Source organism: Trachemys scripta, chromosome 1 (assembly GCF_013100865.1).
Source record: "Trachemys scripta elegans isolate TJP31775 chromosome 1, CAS_Tse_1.0, whole genome shotgun sequence".
NCBI lineage: Eukaryota > Metazoa > Chordata > Testudines > Emydidae > Trachemys > Trachemys scripta.
In genome coordinates this window covers 6,329,085-6,350,725 of record NC_048298.1, presented here as the reverse complement: position 1 = coordinate 6,350,725, position 21,641 = coordinate 6,329,085, and the positions used below count along the sequence as shown (strand labels likewise).

General features: G+C 48.8%; 1 protein-coding gene across 1 annotated transcript in view; it reads left to right on the top strand.

Moving 5' to 3' along the window:
* LOC117873537 (collagen alpha-1(VII) chain-like) overlaps positions 1-21,641 on the top strand; it is a 227,207-nt gene that overhangs the window by 88,839 nt on the left and 116,727 nt on the right. The window contains exons 45-58 of the mRNA XM_034763016.1: positions 1,435-1,467; positions 4,041-4,112; positions 5,121-5,180; positions 6,501-6,536; positions 8,276-8,356; positions 12,242-12,277; positions 13,259-13,303; positions 13,683-13,754; positions 14,185-14,220; positions 14,337-14,372; positions 16,017-16,058; positions 18,093-18,146; positions 18,870-18,908; positions 19,169-19,207. Coding sequence (XP_034618907.1) covers positions 1,435-1,467; positions 4,041-4,112; positions 5,121-5,180; positions 6,501-6,536; positions 8,276-8,356; positions 12,242-12,277; positions 13,259-13,303; positions 13,683-13,754; positions 14,185-14,220; positions 14,337-14,372; positions 16,017-16,058; positions 18,093-18,146; positions 18,870-18,908; positions 19,169-19,207 — 681 coding nt within the window. The remainder of the gene's footprint in view (positions 1-1,434; positions 1,468-4,040; positions 4,113-5,120; positions 5,181-6,500; positions 6,537-8,275; positions 8,357-12,241; positions 12,278-13,258; positions 13,304-13,682; positions 13,755-14,184; positions 14,221-14,336; positions 14,373-16,016; positions 16,059-18,092; positions 18,147-18,869; positions 18,909-19,168; positions 19,208-21,641) is intronic.

The following is a 21,641-nucleotide window of genomic DNA, read 5'->3' as shown; positions in this document are numbered from 1 at the left end:
CTACAGAACTCGGGAAGTCTTACTGAACCGTCTGGTCACACTCACTGTTAAAGTCACATGGATTCACGGGTTGCACTGACTTCTGAAAACCAGGCTCCCCAGTGGTGGAATTCTGAAAGCCAGTTCCACATTAGTGATTACTGCTATTTCTTCTGTAATATGCGATTTCCTGGAAGGCCCTGATCCAGACTGGGGCCCCATTGAGACTGGTGCTAGAAAGACAATCCTGGCCCCAAAGATTTTGTAGTCTAATCCTATCCATTTAATCTGATTTCCGGTTATGAGAGTTAGCACAGGGTTGATTTGGGCACTACCAGGGCACTTAAATTTATTCTGATAGATACTGAGGCCTGCTGGATCCATCGAGGCTCAGCCCTGGTGTACTTAAAGTCCTTGGGCTGTTCTGGGTAAGTCTTGGCCAGTTAACTGGCCCCGCTGCCCTGAAGGTGAATTACCTTTGGATCCCACACTTGGGCTTATATAGGCCCTGATCCAAAACCCATTGAAATATATGGGAGTCTTTCAATGGGTTTTGGACCAGGCCTATAGTCCTTTCTGATGTTGGATACAGTACAGGAATTGGCTTTTGCCATTAAAACACAGGTTGCAAGGTCCTATAGGGTAATGGAAGTAGACTGAGCTTATTTTGCTTTGAAATTTGAGTTGTGTCCTCCCCCACTCACCCTCTGTAAAACCCCAGTGTAACATGATCTGATTGTGGCTGAGTGAACTGGGCTTATTTAGTCTGCAGAAGAGAAGAATGAGGGGGGATTTGATAGCTGCTTTCAACTACCTGAAGGGGGGTTCCAAAGCGGATGGAGCTCGGCTGTTCTCAGTGGTGGCAGATGACAGAACAAGGAGCAATGGTCTCAAGTTGCAGTGGGGGAAGTTTAGGTTGGATATTAGGAAACACTATTTCACTAGGAGAGTGGTGAAGCACTGGAATCAGGGCCGGCTCCAGGGTTTTGGCCGCCCCAAGCAGCCAAAACCAAAAAAAAAAAAAAAAAAGCCGTGATTGCGATCTAAAAAAAGCCGCGATCGCGATCTGCGGCGGCAATTCGGCGGGAGGTCCTTCACTCCCAGGCGGAGTGATGGACCCTCCGCCGAATTGCCGCCAAATACCTGGAACTGCCGCCCCTGTCCGGAACGGCCGCCCCAAGCACCTGCTTGAGAAGCTGGTGCCTGGAGCCGGCCCTGACTGGAATGGGTACCCTAGGGAGGTGGTGGAATCTCCTTCCTTAGAGGTTTTTAAGGCCCGGCTTGACAAATCCCTGGCTGGGACGATTTAGTTGGGGTTGGTCCTGCTTTGAGCAGGGGGTTGGACTAGATGACCTCCTGAGATCCCTAATCTTCTATGATTCTAATATCCACCTGTGGCAGGGAAATAATTCCTCTAAATAAAGAGGACACTTATGCGGCTTCCTTTTCTCCTAGGTTGTTGGACCTCCAGGCAAGAAGGGTGCCAGAGTAAGTTAACTATGCAGAACAACTTTAAAACTTGCATGAGACCTTTGTCTAAGAAGACTAGGGCTGAGTACCATGTTGCTCACTGAGATTCCTGGGATATACGAAGACCTGGCCTCATGAAATGACAGAGCTCAAGTGAACAGAGATTGGAATTCAAGAACGATCATACTGGGTCAGACCAGTGGTCCATTTAGCCAGTATCCTCTGTCTAACAGTGTCCAGGGCCAGATGCTTCAGAGGGACTGAACAGAACAGGGCAATTAAGTGATCCAGCCCCTAGCATCCAGTCCCAGCTTCTAGCAGTCAGAGGCTGAGGGACACCCAGAGCATGGTGTTGTGACCCTGACCATCTTGTCTAATAGCCATTGGTGGACCTATCTTCCATGAACGTATCTAATTCTTTTTTGAATCCAGTTATAGTTTTGGCCTTCACAACGTCCTCTGGCAATGAGTTCCACAGGTTGATTGTGTGTTGTGTGAAGAAGTACTTCCTTACATTTGTTTTAAAGCTCCTGCCTATTAATTTGATTAGGTGGCCCCTTGGTTGTGTGTTGTGTGACAGAGTAAATAATACTTCCTTATTCACTTTCCCCACCCCCCTTCATCATTTTATAGACCTCTAGCATATCCGCCCCCCTCCCCAAGTCTCTTTTATAAGATGAACAGTCCCAGTATTTTTAGTCTCTCCTCATATGGAAGCTGTATTCAAAGTCTGGGTATAATGACACATGATCAACGATGATTCTGCCCCATTAATCTTTCTCTTGTTTATATGCAAGCAAATTTAAACCCTCACATAACATCTAGACACGTGGTAGATGTAAATTTGCTTCCAGCCATTCTGTTTCCAGTGTCAGCGTGTGGAAAAGGCTTAGATTGTGGGGTACTGGTTAAGGGGGTTAGTAAAGCACAGATCTAGTGCCCCAGACAGACTCTGGACTCTGTCTAGAGTGGAGAGATGTTGACATTGCTAGAGTAAACTCGGTTTCCAAAATCCAGGGACTTCTTAGAGGTGGAAGAGACCGCCTGCTGCATTAGCCATGCCAGGCACCTGCTTGACGGCAGGATTGATTTAATTTCCCTTTTTTCCCCACCCTTATGGATGTGTCCGGTATGGAATGTTCTAACGCTGGTACTTTCCTTAGCACAGTGGTCCCCAAACTGGGGTGCACCCCCCTAGTTGGAGGTGAGGGGATGGCAGAGCCCCATCCAGCCCCTGGGGGGGGCAGGGCGGGAGCGCCACCCAGCCCTGATCTGCTTCCAGCTCCACTCTGGCCCTGCCCCCAGCCACGGCTCCCAGCCCTGCGCCCAGCCCTGCCCCCGGCTGGGGCTCTGCTCCCGACCCCAGACCTGCCCTCAGCCTTGGCCCCGAGACGGGGCTCTGCTCCTGGGTGGGGTGCAATCAGGGCCGGCTCTGGCTTTTTTGCCGCCCCGAGCAAAAGAAAAAAAAAAACCTGCAGCACGGCCAGAGCGGCAAAGCAGGAAAAAAAAAAAAAAACCCTGAAACCCTGCAGGGTGGCCGGAGCCAGGGTGCAGGGGGACTCCCTGCGCTGCAGACGTGTCCTGGCTAGCGGGGGAAAGGGGGAGGGAGCGGGGGAGAGAGAGAAGGGAGGCAGCCAGGGCTTCAGCGGGGCACGCCAAGCTTGCTCGGCTGGTGCCTGGAGCCGGCCCTGGGTGCAACCCTGAAAAGTCTGTGGACCACTGCCTTAGCAGCTTATTGCCAGACTTAGAACTACAGAACTTAGGCTACATTTTCCTTGCGGCAGCCCTCCTGGCTAGGTCTGCTCTTGTTGACTAAGAAAGCTAATATATTCCTCAACTCCTCTTCCTAACACCCCCCTTTGCAACATGACAAACTGCTGCTTTGCTTTTCTTCAAGCTTGAGCGTGCCCAGTGCATTTATCCCCATTGTTCTCCAACCGTTTCCATTCTGTGGGGCACTCCTGTAAGACATGGATCCTCTCATGAGACCCACCTCCCATTCTGGGACTTAGCAATACTCTCTTGGTTGCTGTCTGGGTCTCAAAACATTTCATTCCATTCTGTGGCGCGCTGGCAGAGAGGTCTGCGAGGTCCTTAGCTTTCTCCTTGCCTCAGACGTCCTATTCTTCAGACCTTTGATAATTTTTGTTGGTAAAATACCAGTCTCTTTTGAAGCTTCATAGCAGACAACTCCTGGGCCAGATGCTCATCACATTTACACCAATGTGAATTAGGAGTTACACCGGTTTAACTCCATTGGAGCAAGTGAGAGCAAAGTCCGGTTAACTCTGCTAATTCCTTCCCCTGTTACACAGTTTTTCACAGCGAAGGATATTATTTTCAGAGCCTCTGACTCCATGAAATCCACTAGGGACTTAACTATAGATATTGATTTTACATAGTAGGCACCCAGATCCTACGGTGATGGGCAGCAGGATAAAATCTGAAGATAAATGGGTGGATTTCTCAAAGAAATTAGTCATCAGAGTGGATTGAAAACTGAACCACCCATTGCATGGATTCCAGCAGTCACACAGGAAGGGCAAGCCCTGGCTAGGACGTTACTAACTTTGTGACTTCTTCATACTTAGGGGGATATTGGACCTGTCGGCCCCACAGGACCACAGGGAAACAAAGGAAAACAAGGAGATAAAGGAGAGAAGGTAAAGGCCGTGCTCATGGCACTGGAAATTTTCAGTTCCTTTATTGGTTCAAATTGTATATTGTGGGTCTTCGCGAAGAAGGCCACAATGTGGACTGAGCTTCTCATTAAGCCAAACTGGTGTGCATGGTCCATGCATGGTAGCCCCTGATGTTTGCAGTGGCACACTGAGGCCAAAGACTTTGAGATAAATATGTTGTAAGGCGAGAGGGTGACAATGAGGCCCGGAGGTCCAGCAATACGTCTCCTTTCACTTCCTACCTCTCTTCGCTGGAAATGCATCATGTGGGAGCTGCCTCCTTTCTGGTTGGCCCTAAACGCAAAGGCTTGTCTATTGAGTTGGAAGCTGTCTGGGGGTGGGACTGTATCTCCCTTTGTATCTTGTGCAGCACAAAACACACTGTCTGGTAATTATAGTATGAACTGGAAGCAGGTCAGCATCTCTGAACCCCCAGTGGGTGGGCTCAAGAGATGGGGGAAATAAAGGGCTGAAGCAATGGACACACCGCATAACATGTTACTGAAGCAGGGTGACATAGGGAGCAGGGGCAGGCAAACTCTAGCTGGTGCTTGGGGAGGGGAATTCTCACGGGCTTTAGTAGGTTGAGAGCAGACCAGTGATGCTAACGCAGAGTCGCACAGGCAGCTGGTGCGATGATGGTGAAACAAGAGTGATGCACTCACTCCGTTCACTGATCAGAATTCTAGCAGCAGCGTTTGCCCCCAGCTATGACTTGTTCAATGTGATGTTCATGGCAGATACTAGCCCAAAAGAGCTAAGGGCCTTTCCATGAGAACTGCCTCCTCCTGAAAACCTCCATGCTGGCTGCCGAGCCCAGGTCTGGATTCCTGCATGTTGCTGAATGCTGCTGATGCCCGGTGGGAGAGACCATCTCATCTCAGTCTTCCTAGGGAGGCAGGAAAAGGGAGGAGGGCAAAAGAATCATTATGTTTTACAGCAAGCAGCACGGTGAATTTGATGCATTTGTGTTCATTGCTCTCCCCTCAGGGAAGTCCAGGTTTTGGCATTCCAGGGCAACCGGGATTGAAGGGGGACATGGGCGAAAGGGTGAGTGGGGGCCATGCGATGAATGGGAACCGAGAGGGGAAAGGACAGAAAACAAGAGCCCCTGAGCTTGATTCTGCTCCGTTACCTCTGGGCACCCGCACTGAAATCAACGTGACGAGTCAGTGGGGCTGCACTAAGAGTGAAATGTCTGGCCTCACCCCGTATGGCCTGTCATTAGCAAATTAATCCAGTAGCTTCTGATACAAAAACGATGCACCTTAAACACTCTACAGAGCCCATAGGGCACGATCATATTACAGGGCAGCTCATCCCAGGCTGTGGGACTGCAGAGCAAAGGTGAAGGTGAACTCCCCCTGTAGTGCAGATCCAGGGGCACCACCGGAATCTATTACTTCATAGAAGATTAGGGTTGGAAGAGACCTCAAAGCAGGACCAACACCAACTAAATTATCCCAGCCAAGGCTTTGTCAAGCTGGGCCTTAATCAAGTCCCTGCCATTGCAAGGACCTCAGGCATGGCTGCACCACAATCCCTCCTGTTCTCTGCCTGTGGCTCACCACCGTTTAGTGTCCTGAGGGCTGTAGCGCTGTTGGGTTGGGTGTGGGGATGGCTGAGTGGTGGCCTGTCATATACAGGAGATCAGACTATGTGATCTGGTCAGGTCCCTTCTGGCCTTAAACTGTAGGACTCTGGCTATTTTGAAACACAGGACTGTGGACAATCAAAGCCCTTGCTATGCTTTCTCCCCCCTCCCCACACGATAGCATATTAGTCCAGCTGCTAACAGAGCACAAGCAAAGAACAGGTAGTTGCATAACATGGTGCCTTGAAGAGCTGCAAAAGGCAGCTTAGAATAACTTCGAACAGCTCAGACAAGGGAAGATGCCACTTTGGCTCACCAGGCAGAACTGCTGCTTAGAGACCATAAGCGTCCTACTTGGTGTTGGCTGCTGTAGTTCAAAGACATACACAGACATTGTGTCCCAGGCCACAGAATGGCCATTTTAGAGCCTGGCCACCAACTAGCAGACTTGGGCACACTCGGGCCAAGGTTTTTAATTGTGACTGTCATTTCAGAGAGCCCAAATTGAGACACTTTCCAGGGACCTTAATTTCAGAGAGCGGGTGCTTAGCACTTTCCAACACACCCTTTAATGTGTCTCAGGTTGGGTACCCAAAATCACTAGCCAGGTCTAAACATGTTGGCCGCAGCGCCCGCATTCCTAGGGTGTCTTCGGAATTACTTCCGTGAGTTCTATCTGCTGCTGATTGTGTTTTGCTGGGGTTGTGAGAGCAGAACTCAGTGACATCTACGGGTATTGTTCTTGCCAAGTGACTTACGGTCTGATTTCTCTGCAGGGGAATGTAGGTTTATCCGGCAAACCTGGCCCAAAGGTGAGTGAGCACAGACCACAGAGTGTGCAAAGCAAAATCACAACTCTTGCTGGTATCGCCCAAATGGACTTTGATCAGTTGGGTTTGCAACATAAAAAATGATGCCGTTAAAGTGGGATTAGAGTGGACATTCGTGGGGTGGGGAAGCTGTAAAGGCTGAAGAGGCTTCAAGGCAAGTTGTGGCTCTGCTGGAATCTCCATTAGCCCTGCACACTGCAAGATGACAGGTTAAAACTGCCTCTTTGTACTCTCCCCTTGCCTAACCCTAACACACCCCAGTAGGAAGGTGTCCAGGCCATTTCTGCGTGTGCAGAAACCTAGAGAGACCTCGATCCCAATGTAACCCACTTTCCATCCCTTCTGGAGACATAGAGGGCCAGTTTGAAATATCTTCTAAAGGCTGGCTTCAAAAATATCTCTGTGTCTCTTTGCAAAGTGCCAGACCGGTGGACGAGGGCACTGAAAAAAGACTAGATGCAGATTCACAAAGATACTCAGCCAGCTGCCCCCCCCTCCCACCCCCCCGAAGTGCTTCTGTCAATCTGGGCCCCTTGTGCAGAAGATCTGCTTAACGATGATATTTCTCTCATGGTGTTCCCTAGACTTTGTTGAAGGGGAATTTTGTTTTGGGAGACTGGTCCTTCCCCAAACATGGCACAAGAACCGTGGGCTGCTTTGGGATGGGTTCACTTGGGGGCTAGGGGGAGGGTGCACCTAGGTGATTGGGAGATGTAGGCCAGAGTGGAAGAGCAAAGGTGAGGACAAGACGTTTTAACTCAATGTGGTGGAGAAGTGGGGTAGCCAGTGGAGAGAGGTGAAAGGTGTTTGGGTCAGGAAGGATGACGTTAGTGCTGTGGAGAGCTGTTAAGGCTGCCCAGTCTTGGAGCTCCGATGTTAGCTGCGCTAGCCGGGAATGCAGCGTACTGATTCAGCAAACCTCGATGTCACTCATAAAGAACGGCCACAGGCTTGGTTCGGTGGTGAAGACACTGGGCCAGGCTTATTATTGAGGAAATATGGTACTAGCACCCTGGCTCCATGATTACAGGTACATTCAAACATGTATGCCCGCGACAATGGGACCAGCTCAATCAGGACACCAGGGTCCTGTCACCTCGGCTAACACAAAGATGCTCCTTTTATGACTTCTCTTTTTATACATTGATACAAACAAGTTAAGTATTACTCTCCAGATGTTGTTAGCTAGAACTGTTATCCTTGTACCTGCTAGTTAGAACAAAATATCCTCATCCATTATCCTGTCATTCCCTCCTTATCTTTGAGAGGTCGATGTGTTCTTGTACTATCCCTTAAGAATGTGTTTACATAGTTACTTGAGAGAGCTGTGTGTTTTTTGTACCGTCCTTTCCAGACAGGAATGTGCTAATGTAGTTAGCTGCCACCTGGTGCGTTGTTATTGTGCTGAAGCCCGGCCTGCTCTGGTTCACAGCCTTTGGTTCATACTGTTACTTATGTGTAGGGCTCCAGCACGGCCTACAAAGGGGACATGGTAATGCTGGTGGGCAATGATAAGAATGAATATAGAATGCCTCTTTTGCAAACCATACGCAGGTGAGATGTTTAGATGCCAAACAGAGTGAGCTGGGCCTGTTTCACATCCCTAAACACAGCTGCCATAGAGAGAGAAAGAGACACTCACATCACACCGCAGCCTAGAATATCAGGGGTACAAAATGCAGTAGAAGAAAGCAACAGTTGTGTTCACTGTTTATCTCCAGGGGGAAATGGGTCCGAGGGGAGAGAAAGGTGAACCAGGAATACCTGGGAAACCAGGAGAGACCGGACTAAGAGGTAAAGATGTAAGTAGAAACTAATGGTCCAGTAAGACTGGTCATCTCAGTACAATTTGCTGAACTGCACCATTTTCTTAAACACAAAAGGAAAAAGAGGCTTCCACATTAAAAATGGCTCCTTGCTACCATCTGACGGGGGGGGGGGGGGTTATGTGGAAGGAGCTGGTGGGTGTCAGTTTTGTTTTGGGCATGGGAGATGGGAACCTGCAATTATGAGGTGAAGTGACTCAGTCTGTGACCTGTTACACTACGTGAAATTCAGGTACAATCCTGGGCTAATAAGCAACTCAAGCAAAATACCGCTCTGCTCTGTCCCAGCTGGTGAGAAGACGCATCCTTCAGCAATGTGGCTGTGTCCTGGGCATTAGGGCACATATCTGGGCAGAGCTCTGCCAGTCAGTGTACACTGGCTCTTTAACTTCAGCTGAAGTGGGACAAATGTGTTGCACCAGGGCATTTGTATTGCAACATCTTGACATTGCATCATCACAGCATGATGACATATCATCAAATCATGACAACTGTACACTGCACCGTGACATCTTGGTGTGATGATGATGCACCAGCCCTCAAGGACATTTTGGGGCATGCTAGTATATTTTGCAGGACGTGAGACTGCTCCGTTAGAATTGAGACAGGCAGCCAGTCCAATGTTCCCTCTGATTTTTTCCATCCATGTGCGGAATAAATTTTGTTATGTGCACCGAGGTATGTGCGGATGTGCGCCACCGGTAGAAACGAAAAAAACCTAGATATAATTTTTTTTTAAGTTACCATAGGCCTAATTACTCCAGCCAGGACAGGTTCGGCATTTTAGAACTCACTACTCAAAGAATTAAACTTAATTGTAAGAGAAATAAAAATTATCAAATGCACAGACCAGGCAAAAAAACTAAAATAACAGCACTTTGAAAGAATAAAATTACAGAGAATATCTGTGCATTGCAGGAAGTACCGAGAAGTAACAACAATAATAATACAAGTATGTGTTGGGAGGTGAATGTGAAAGATACAGAGACTGTGTGTGTGTGTGTGTGTGTGTGTGTGTGTGAGAGAGAGAGAGAGAGAGAGAGAGAGAGAGAGAGACAGACTGTGTGTGTGAGAGACAGACTGTGTGTGTGTGAGAGAGAGACAGAGACTGTGTGTGTGTGTGAGTGACATAGAGACTTTGTTTGTGTCAGAGACTGTGTGTGGGTGTGTGTGACCAAGACAGCGTGTGTGCTGGCAGCTGGGGAAGTTTCTGAGAGACGCTGTGTGCTGTCTGATTAAGGCACTCACTGAAAGCTCTCCTGAGCCCTGTCTCCCCTCCCCTGCTCTGCGGAGATGGGGTACATGGGCAGGGGGGAGCGGGAGAGACAGAATGTGTGTGTGAGAGAGACAGATAGACAGACAGAGACAGAGATTGTGTGAGCTGGCTGCTGGGGAAGTCTCAGAGACCATGGCTGTCTCTTTAAGAAAGGTTTCAAAGTAGCAGCCGTGTTAGTCTGTAACTGCAAAAAGAACAGGAGTACTTGTGGCACCTTAGAGACTAACAGATTTATTTCAACATAAGCTTTCGTGGGCTACAGCTCACTTCTTCAGATGCATAGAATGGAACACACAGACAGAAGATATTTATACAAACAGAGAACATGAAAAGGTGGAAGTACGCATATTAATTGTAAGAGGCCAATCAATTGAGATGAGCTATCAGTAGCAGCAGAAGAAAGAAAGGCACTCACTCACCCGGAAGGCTGGTTCAGATCTCAGACTGCAGCAGCTCTCTCCTGCTTTCGAGTTCTGAGCCAGGGTGGCCCTGCTCCCCTGCTCTGTGGAGATGGGGTACAGGGGACACCCTGACATCAGCACCCCCCTCCCAGCCACCCTGCTTTGCACAGCCAGCAGGAGGGTCCTGGGAGCAGCTGCAAAGCAGCGAGGGGAGGGGCACCTGAACACATGCTGCCGGATGTGCGCAGCTCTGCTAATCAAGTGTGCGGCACTTGAATCTCTCCTGGGCGGCTGCCCAACCTCGTAGCTTAGAGGGAACACCCAAGAGAGCTTTATTACAGGCCTCAGATAAGACTCTTTACTAATGACAGCCAATGGCCACTCTCCTTTACTTCAAGGAGTTTGCACATCCAAGAGTCTTTCCATCATTGGAGTTACTATCACATTGTCCTGTGGCATAATAGAGACCAAGTGTCCCTTGTATGTACTGATCCATGAAGAAAAGGATTAAAGGGAAAAGCCCTGATCCTCATCTCAGGTTACACTAGAGTAACTTCCAGTAGAGCTAAGGAGGTGTTAGTACCGTTATACAAGGTACTGGTGAGACCTCATCTGGAATACTGTGTGCAGTTCTGGTCTCCCATGTTTAAGAAGGATGAATTCAAACTGGAACAGGCACAGAGAAGGGCTACTAGAATGATCCGAGGAATGGAAAACCTGCCTTATGAAAGGAGACTCACAGAGCTTGGCTTGTTTAGCCTAACCAAAAGAAGGCTGAGGGGAGATATGATTGCTCTCTATAAATATATCAGAGGCATAAATACCAGAGAGGGAGAGGAATTATTTAAGCTCAGTACCAATGTGGACACAAGAACAAATGGATATAAACTGGCCATCAGGAAGTTTAGACTTGAAATTAGATGAAGGTTTCTAACCATCAGAGGAGTGAAGTTCTGGAACAGCCTTCCAAGGGGAGCAGTGAGGGCAAAAGACATATCTGGCTTCAAGACTCAGCTTGATAAGTTTATGGAGGTGTTGCCGGCACAGGGGCCCGAGGATAGCAACAGTGAGGTTCGGTGCCCGGAGTGCTTCACGCCAATAAACATACCGGGGTGGAGAAACAATCAAAGTTTATTTGAGATCTCAAAGTGGTGCAAGGAGACAGGCAAGTCTCAAATCAAGCACACCAGCAAAAACAGTTTCTCTCTTCTTTATACATTTTACAACTAAGCCCCCCCTCTCTCCCCCTCTCTACCCCCCCCCCCACTCCCCCTCCCCTTTCTACCAAAGACATGTTTATACATTTAAGCAATTAAATCAATCTAGGGCTATAAATCTAGTTTGTTAGTAACTTCTCTCTAAACAGTTATTTGGTCCTGTTTACCCTTAGTTTATTACCCCTTCCCCAGCTAGAAACATGCAAACCTCATCATTACTGTTTGGTACCCAGTATGAACAAGGTCGTAATTGCTAACTGGCTATTTACACATTCCAATACCTGTCCTTGGTTGTTAAGGTCGATCAGAGTTAAACATGGAAGGACAGAGTTTAAACATGGAAGAACTCTGGCTCAGGCAGGCCTAGTAACCCCAACAGAGGGGATGGTATGATGGGATAGCCTAATTTTGGCAATTAATTGATCTTTGACAATTAGCGGTAAATATGCCCAATGGCCTGTGATGGGATGTTAGATGGGGTGGGATCTGAGTTACTACAGAGAATTCTTTCCTGGGTGTCTGGCTGGTGAGTCTTGCCCACATGCTCAGGGTTTAGCTGATGGCCATATTTGGGTTTGGGAAGGAATTTTCCTCCAGGGCAGATTGGCAGAGGCCCTGGGTTTTTTTCGCCTTCCTCTGCAGCGTGGGGCACGGGTCACTTGCTGGAGGATTCTCTGCCCTTTAAAGTCTTTAAACCACGATTTCAACAGCTCAGGCATAGGTTAGGGGTTTGATACAGGAGTGGGTGGGTGAGAGTCTGTGGCCTGCGTTGTGCAGGAGGTCAGACTAGACGATCATAATGGTCCCTTCTGACCTTAAAGTCTATGACTCTATGACTCTAACTCCCGGTTTACACTGGCAACAGTAAGATCAGAACCAAGCCAGGCGCTTTAATTCAACTGGGAAATTCAGAATAACAAAACTGGTCATGAACTGAACTTTAACCTGACACTTTGTTATGTTCTAGGGACAACCGGGGCAGAAAGGGAACGTGGGGACCAAGGTAACATAATGGGAATTCTGTGATTTCCCGTAGCCATGGAGATGATTGAGCTCTCTCTGCTGTAGTCTGTAGTAGAATGCGGAACCTCCTGATAAATATTAATGTGAAGCTGTTCCAATGTGACTCCCAAGTCATCCGAAAGGACCCTTTTGTTTTCCCATTTTGGGGGCTTTGATTCAGATGAGAGGCATGGAGGTCAGGTTCGCATTTGGTTCAGCCTGGCTCGACCAACCCAAGTTCTTGAAATGTCCCCCAAACTGACTCCAACTCTGGTTAGGTTTTCCTTCTGGGTTCGGTTTCATCTGCCAAAGTTAGAGACTGCAACCAACCTGTCAAATGGGACTTCAGAATCTTTTTTTCTTCTGGGACAATTCTTCAAGTTCTGGGGGGTGGGACTAGCTATGGGGGCGGTCACCTGCGTGTTAAGGCTGAGGAGGTGGAAAGCAGGAGACTTTCCCAAAATCCCATTGGTGACTGGTGGAGAATTGTATCAGAGGGGTAGCCGTGTTAGTCTGGATCTGTAAAAAGCAACAGAGAGTCCTGTGGCACCTTTAAGACTAACAGATGTATTGGAGCATAATCTTTTGTGGTGAATTCTCTGGTGGAGAATTGTCAAGCTCCCCCCCATCTCTACTAGCATGATTGCAACTCTGACATCTCCCTGCAACATCTGACCCTATTTACTCCAGCTCCGGGCACCCTCTGAAATGTCACCCCCATTTACTGCACCTCTGACGACCTACCCCATCTTTATCATTGCCTGCCCTCCGCCCCCTCTGGTGGGTGCTGGGGAAAGAGACTGCCCTCATTCAAAGCCACTGGCCAGACAAGTGGGCTTGACTCGCTCTCCATTTGAATTGGCTTTTGCAGGCATAAGAAGTGCTGCATAATTAATGTCCCAAGTGCTGGGGAAGCCTGACACACCCGTTTACCTGAGGCTGCTAATAAGGCTGTAAAAAAAATTATCCTCCTTTCCTTTAGGGAGAAGCAGGTGCCCCAGGGGAGCCAGGAGGGAGAGGAATCCAGGTAATGATTCATTCCAGGGTGCAGAATGAGATCTTTCGGTGCTTCAGTGGCATCCTTCAGGCACTGTGTTTCCATGTCTGAGTAGTTATAGAAGGGAATTAGTGAGGGGAAAAAGAGATCTGTGCAATGAGTTTGGTGGTTCTCAGCCCAGGGCTTTCTCCTAGGCCTTTCAATCCAGCACTGGTCAGCAGCCTTGGAATTCACATGCACAAAGAGTCACCTCCTAAATGAAAACCACAGAGAGTTCAGGCGGGTGCCTAGGGTGAAGTCTTCTGCCCTTCCTGTGCTGCTGGACAGGGTCTGGAACGCCCATTGGGCTGTATGTGTGAAGATCAGTCGCTTGTTTCACTCATGATTGTGTCTTCAAATCATTTTGCAGGGACCTTTCGGGCTTCCGGGACGTCATGGAGAACAGGGGATCAAAGGCGAGATGGGAGAACCGGGAAAGGACGTAAGTCAGTCATCGATGGCATGATGGAAGGAAGGGGCGCATGGGAGACAATATTATAGCTGGCAAAAGAGAGGCCCAGAACGCTGCTGCTTTAAAGGCTGCAAGCTCCCTCCCTCCATGTGATGTAGTCTGGCAGGTCCGGCGTGAAAGGTCTGCTCCCCAGCAGGAAGGGGTGGAACCAGTTTGAATAACGTCTGATTGGGCGGAAGCCCAAGACATAAGGCAGGATGCTGCCATGGGCACCCCTGGTGTGCACACCACGCGAGTGTGCGAAATCTCCTCTGCCCACCTCGGAGGAAGAGTCACTTGCATTTCCAGCCTGTTCGATGCTGAGCCTCAGCGTGTGTTGAGCGGGCCTGAGGCGGTGGGGAGTTGCTTTGACTCTGTCCCACCGAGGGCCGGTTCTCACCTTGCCTCTCTCTCCTCCCAGGGAGTCGCCGGAGAGAAGGGAGACAAGGGTGAAGCTGTAGGTTTGCACGTTCTCCTTTTTAACCTTGCATGAGAGAGAGTCCAGCTCGGGGTCTGACATGCTGACTTTCACCACTCGCCTTTTTGGGGGATGGGGGTGTTGTGTCTCCGCAGGGGAAGCCTGGGCCTCCTGGGTCACCTGGAAGCATCGTGAGTAATACTATTTTTCCGGAGGTGCTCACTGGTGGGAGGGAAGGGGAACTGGGGCGGAGGGGGTGCGTTGTCCTGGCAACAGGAGGGAGGGGCTCCCATTTCTTTGCAGGCAGCTGTGCTGTGAGTCTACAGCAGCACTGAGGTTACTCAGGGGTAGTGGCCTGTACCTAGTGCCTGCCACGAGAGGCCAGAATCACCGTAGTGGAGACCGCAGTACCTGTGTTGCAGCGAATAGTGGTTTGAGCATTGGCCTGCTAAACCCAGGGTTGTGAGTTCAATCCTTGAGGGGGCCACTTAGGGATCTGGGGCAAAAATCTGTCTGCAGATTGGTCCTGCTTTGAGCAGGGGGTTGGACTAGATGACCTCCTGAGGTCCCTTCCAACCCTGATGTTCTATGAATACATCACAGCAATTCATTCAGCGCATGTGTGAGTATAACAGCCCTCCGGATCTGATTCAGGAATATGAGTACATGCTTAATGCCATACTTATCCAGAAAGCACATGGCTAACTTCAAGTACATCCTTTAATCCCACTGAAATCAATGAGATTTAAGCACATGCTTGACTTCAATGGTTAATCATGACTTAAAGTTAATCATGTGCTTAACTAAATTAGTACCTGTGGGGATATGCCATGGAGGTTCTTGCCTATCTCACCAGGCCTTTGGTTGCCCCAGCCTTGTCATCCTTGGTTGCTGTTCTCCCATTCACTCACTGCTCACGCACCTCTTAGTGAAGTAATAATAATATATGGAGATATATCTATCTCATAGAGCTGGAAAGGACCTCAAAAGATCATTGAGTCCAGCCCCCTGCCTTCACTAGCAGGACCAAGTGGTGATTTTTGCCCCAGATCCCTAAGTAGACCCCTCAAGGGTTGAACTCACAACCCTGGGTTTAGCAGGCCAATGCACAAACCACTGAGCTATCCCTCCCCCTGCTCCTCTGGAATTGCAGCGCCACTGGGGATGGAGGGGGGAGCACTGTACGGTCTACGCTGCCTAGTAGGCTCGCCATTCCCAGCTCCTGTTGGAAGGGCAGGAGGTTCAGCTCCTGTGACTCTCACACCCTGCGCTAGCACAATGACCACCGCACCCGGTGACCCAAGTACATCGTCTTCCGATTCAAAGGGGAAGGGTTCTAAACTGTGCAGTCCTGTGACTGTTTATTGAGTACAAACGGCTAAACTGCCTAAACAAGGGCAAAAGTTGAGTCAGCAGCAGAGAGGGGCCCAAACAAAATCCTAAGTCTGAACATCCCTGAGCTCTGAGGAAGTTTGGACATTGGATTTGCTGTTGGCCCCAATCTCTGCAACGGGTCAGACCTAAACACTTTAAGCTTTGTGCAAGTGCAGCTGCAGACCCAAACTTCACAGCTGGCTCAGACCTCTACAGCTCATTGGATGAAGACGCTCTCTAGCCCCTGATCCAAAGACCTAGAAGGTTTGGATCCAAATATTGCAGCTCAGATTAAGGGCTAATTTTTAGAGGAGGAAAGAAAGTGAGTTAATTGATCCTTGTGCCAAGTGGGTGTATCAGAACCAGAAGAAGGTTCGCAGAGATGATGTTGGTCATTGGAGATCTGTTCCTAATTGGGACCAACACCACTTTGTGACCTGTCTTTCCTCCATCTGGTGTAGGTGTCATCTCTGGAGAACAGCATCACCAACAAAGGCGATAAGGTAAAGTCTCTCCCTTGCCGGAGAAGCAACGGCGCACTGAGATGACTGTCCCCTAAGACTGGTTGTGTAGTTGTTTTGCATGGGCGTGTTTTACCCTTCAACAACAACAAACGTTTTAAATAAGCTGTAAACAGCTGCAAAGGATTAAGTTCAAATAGAGATGATAGAATTGATCTCAAACTTTTCCAGATGTGAGGAGCACATAATCCTACACTGCTGTGTAACAAAGGGCAAATCTACCCTGCAATCACACCCAGCTCGAGTAGACACACCCAAGGTAGCTGTAATGTAGGCCTTGGCTACACTAGCAATTCACAGCGCTGCACTTGCTGCGCCCAGGGGTGTGAAAAAACACCCCCCCGAGCGCAGCGAGTGCAGCGCTGTAAAACTACTCCCCTTCCCTCAGAGCCGTCTCGCAGCGCTGGTGGCGCGACTACACTTGCACTTCACAGCGCTGTGAATCCACGAGTGTAGCCAAGGCCGTAGCTATCTCAGTTAGTGGAGCAGGGAAGCTGTAGCAGCATGCACATCAGGGTGAGCTGTACAAGCCCACCTGGAAGCCTGGGTAATTATTTGCAGGACTAGCCTGCACTGCTGCGCCATCACTGCTCTGGGACCTTAGCAAGCACAGGTGCTGTGATTGCAGTCTTGACTTCCCCTATGACTTCCTGACTTCCAGATCAAGTTTTCTGCACTCAGGTTGACTTTTGCAAGTCAACTTGGGATCTGAAACGCTGAACTCTGCAAAGCAAACTGAGTTCTCCCGTTCACTTCACCAATAACAAAGGTGCTGCAAATGGAACGTAGCTGACAATGTTGTTGAGGACGCAAGAGGCAGAATGGACTCCAACTCTCTTTCCAGAGCTGTGTGGGTTCTGCAGGGCGGACAGGAGTAAACACTCAAGCCCTGATTCGGCAAAACATTCATTGAAGTCAATGGGACTCGGGCAGGTACTTGGATTTAAGCAAGTGCTTAAGGGCCAGATTTTTAAGGGTAATTCGGTCCTAACTCCCATTGCCCTAAGTGCTTTGCCAAATGGGGATAGGATCATTTACATGCTTAAAGTTAAGCACATGCTTGAGCACTTTGCTGAATTTGGATGAAGGCAACTGGCTTCTCATTAAAGGGGGGGAAAAATCACTTGTTTGTTTATGCCAGGGCTGGCAAGCAATTCAGTGCTTTGCATCTTTGTCTAGGGTAAGAGCCATATCCAGGTGTGTTTTGAGTAGCACCTTTCAAGGATTAGTGCAGGGCACTCAGACAGTTGATCACAGGATGATGGATGCAAGGTGCATGGACGGTCTGTAATAAAGATCAGCAGGGAGGGATTCCACCCGTATAGGGTGTTTGGGTAAAAAAAAAAAGGAAATTGAATACCGTACCTAAGAGTAGGGGAGCGCAGAGTTCAGAGAGCAGCACCCTTCAGAAGATACCAAAGTAGTGGCTGAGAGACGTGGAACACCATGTGTTCTTTGCTTCACGCCATTCTTCTGTACCATTCCTCCGCTCAGAGAAACAAACCGCAAAGAATCCAGCCCCTTTCATGCACCACCCACATCACCACATGCAGCATCCGATCTGACCTACGCGGGAAGAGAGGTTGGGTCAGGTGTTATCCAGAGCAGCCATTTTGCCAAGGAATGTCTCCCAACTGAGTGGAGAAAAAATAGGACTTGAAATCACAGGGTTTAGCAAAAATTGTGACTCGTCCTCATTTTCTGGCATCTTCACCCTCTGTGCAGCAGGGGACAGGGAGAGGCGACTTGGCCATCAAGAGAGTGGACCTGCCACAGCATCAGTTTCATGCTAACATTTGCAGTAGTGGTTGTTTCCTTGCGGGCTAGGAAAGGGTGGTTCTGGAGGGACCCCGGGAGAACAAGAGTCTTAAGTAACAGTCCTAAGAGTTTGTTCCATTTGGCTAACGACAAAGCATTAAACGAAAGCTCTCCCCAGATACCTGCATTGCTTTATCAGTCATGTTGCAGTGCCAAAGAGAGAGAGCTAACCCATTCCTGCTGCTCCCTCTCTTACAGGGAGATCCAGGGGAAACAGGCCTGAAAGGAGAGAGAGGCCCTCCAGGTCCCAGGGTAAGTGTGGGAGTCTGTGGGTGAGTGTTTTTGTTGGGCTTGCAGGTGGACGGACAATTGGGTCAGATCTCTCATATGCTTAGCCCCAAAAGGTTGGATTTAAACAGCGAGAGCTTTTGAGCTGAGCTGTTAAACTCATGGCCACATCCGGGCCTGGATCATGCCAAGATTTCTGCACCTGCATAACTTCATGCAGCTGAGAAGTCCGATAGAGATCAAAGGGGCTATTTGCATGCATAAAGTTACCGACTGCCTAGGCCTTTGCAGGAGCACGGGCTTGTATGGTGGATCTTTACTTCTCCATTAATTAATGTAGCTCCTGGAACTGGAAGGGACCTTGAAAGGTCATTGAGTCCAGCCCCCTGCCTTCACTAGCAGGACCAAGTACTGATTTTGCCCCAGATCCCTAAGTGGCCCCCTCAAGGATTGAACTCACAACCCTGGGTTTAGCAGGCCAATGCTCAAACCACTGAAGGGGGAGGGATAGCCCACTGCGCCTAGATTCTGTCAGCACCAGGCCGTTTAGCGGGAACTCTTTCATAGCCTGAATTATAACCAGCTTGGGACCAGCAATGCGGGGGACCTACGCTTTGGTCCTCGGGAATAGGGGCCGTGGCAGCTTTCAGAAATTACTCCTTACTGTCATGTTTTAGTTGTGGAGATAATATCCCTTTGGAACATGGGAACCATGAGGTCAAACCTACCTTTATTTTATATTTTAAGGGGCCGGATGGTCTCCCAGGGCCTGCAGGTGGGACTCTGGTATGTTACTTTCCTAGCCTTGTTTTCTACATATAATCAACATTACTTAAATGATCTCTTTATAAACCATGGTTTTAGAATACTACTAAATAGATAGATAGCGAATACCACATTCTGTACCATATTTATCCTTGTTGAAGTGCGTTAACTAATCTAGTAAGTTTCAGGTTCTACTTCTTAACCATGGCTGTTACATTCTGGTGTATCCGTTCCTGAAACATTCAATAATGTTTTCATGCCTTTTTCTCCCCCTCTCCAAGCTGGATAACATGTCAGAAAAGGGGACAAAAGGGGAAAAGGTAACAGCTTCTAATGTCATAATTCTAGATTGTGAATTCTTTAGGGAAGGGACTGTGTTTTGTATTTGTTTGTACTGTGCTAGCGCAATGGGGGAGTTGTGGGGGGGGGGGGCTTGCCCTTGACACTTCTGTAATACAGATCACCCTCATCAAGGGAACCATGGCCCTGTCTGCGGGAGAATTGTTTGCTCAAAATGGAAAAACGAATTATTTGTACATAGAAATGTGCCACTGATTGGCACAAAAATATATTCACGCCCATCCATGGACAGAGCATACACAGCGGCACTGTGCTGGGAGGTGTGTGTTCGGGACGTTCACCTTGCTGCCATGTCGCTGGACTAGGAGTGAGTCATGCAGGTCTTCCCAAAGGGAAACTGCAGTTAAAAACGCTTTAGAGCACACCACGCTGTCGGGTACTTTATTTAGGCCGTGGTTGAGACACTAAAGGGGAAAAAGCTCTAGGCGGTGCTTGGAAATTGTAGAGTCAAGATGATTGAAGCCAGAGTCTAATTGCTGTGTGTGTGTGTGTGTGTGTGTGTGTGTGTGTGTGTGTGTGTGGTGGTGGGGGGGAATGTATCTGGAATCTGAAGACACGTGAGTTTAACAGCCATTTTCTGTCAATAGAATCACACTGGAGACTCTTTAAAGAGCAGGAGGAATGGAGTAGGTATACTCCAGGGCAAACCTGTCATGGCCTAGTGGGTTAAGCAAAAGGCCAGAGTCCAAGTGCTCCTCCATTCTTTCCCCACCTCTGCTAATGGCTGGCCTTAATTCTCTGCTTTGATATAACTTTTTGCCAACATTCGGGTGGTAAATATGCTGAGCCCCGGGGTGGGAATATGGGGGCGCCGATTGGTGAAGGGAATTGCCCAAGTCACATGATTACCCAGGTCTCATAGCTCTCAAGCCAATACTTTCTTGGAGTGGTGTAACCAGCTGGGTTGTCTCTGGAGCCTCTTGGATTATTTTCTCTCCTGTGCAAAACATGTTGAGTGGTGGAGGCCATCCCAGTCCATGGCTTGCTGGTGCCCTTCATTCCACCGGAATCTGTAGAGGCAGAAACCAGATTTCAGTGTAATGAAGCCCATCAGACATGGAATTCAACTCCTCACCTTCATGCCCTTGGAGAGAATGTTGACCAAAAGCTCATATTGGGATCTTAGCCCCATGTCCAGACATTGTGCTGCCACGCTGCCGATTCAGTGTTAAGGTGGCTGCAAAGTTCAAGGCTCCTGTTGCAATGTTAACTCGTCTGCACTGCACACACGCCATATTTCCTAGGATTGTTTTTTCTAATTAAACCTGCAGCTTAATTAAGGAGAGATGGCATGGTCCCAGGATGAGACTTGGAATGAGGAGATCTGGGTTCTAATCCTGGCTCTGACCGTTAGCGTGACTCAATTTACCCCCAAGGGTGAAATGCGAAGGACGATCGTTACCATCCCCACTTCCCATTGGTCTTGGGAGGCTTAGTCAATGGGTGTTTGGGATGATCTGGGCCGCTGTAATGTTCCTATTGGAGTTCTGACTTTCACAGTGCCTGACTCCTGCGAATCTAACTAGCATTGCATTGGTCCTAGCATTGAATAGGTTATGTGCTGCATCCCTTGGTTCTTTCACGTCTGCGCAGGGGACATGACACACTTTCATCCTCCGGGGGAGGAACATTGATACTATCAGGCTACGTCTACACTACGAGCTGGGATGTGATTTCCCTGCCTGAAGGGTGGTGGAGGCAGCTGGACCTCCGCTGCCATTACCCGTGCTACGGTGCCAATGCTGCTATTTATACTCGCACGAACTCGATGAGCACTAGTGCGAATACGTGTGCACGAGCAAGGAAATCGCACCCCTCGCTTGTAGTGTAGACCTAGCCTGAGTGGGTTGGACCTGGGCCTCACCTGCCTGTCATTGGTAAAATCCTCTGCTCTGAATTTGTCACGTGTCCTGCACTTGCTCCATGTGCCAAACTGCCCCTGATGTGATTGGAACACCAATTTCACACCTGGGAGAAACTGAGGCATAGAGCGATGAAAATGTGGCTCTGATCTGAAAAAAGTCTTCAGTGGGGGTCTGTGGATGCTTGGCTCCTGGAAAAATGTGGCCAGGTTTGAAAATGTTGGTCTAAGTGACCTGGGTGTGATCAAATGATGAATCAGTGGCGGAGTTAAAAAGAGAACCGAGGTGTCCTGTCTCCAAGAGCCTTTCTAAGCCACTAACTACAGCGAATCACTCAGGTGTTTTTCTAGATTTATACACAACAGCAAGTATGGTCTGCCGAGCAGCAATACAGCGGGTATCAGCCTTTTGTTTGAGATCACGATAATAGTGCTCATGCTAATAAAACTGGGCAAATAATGATTGTTTGACTTGCTCAGGTACCAGGAAAAATTTCTTGTGCTGCTGTATTAATTTAGATGGAATAAATGGA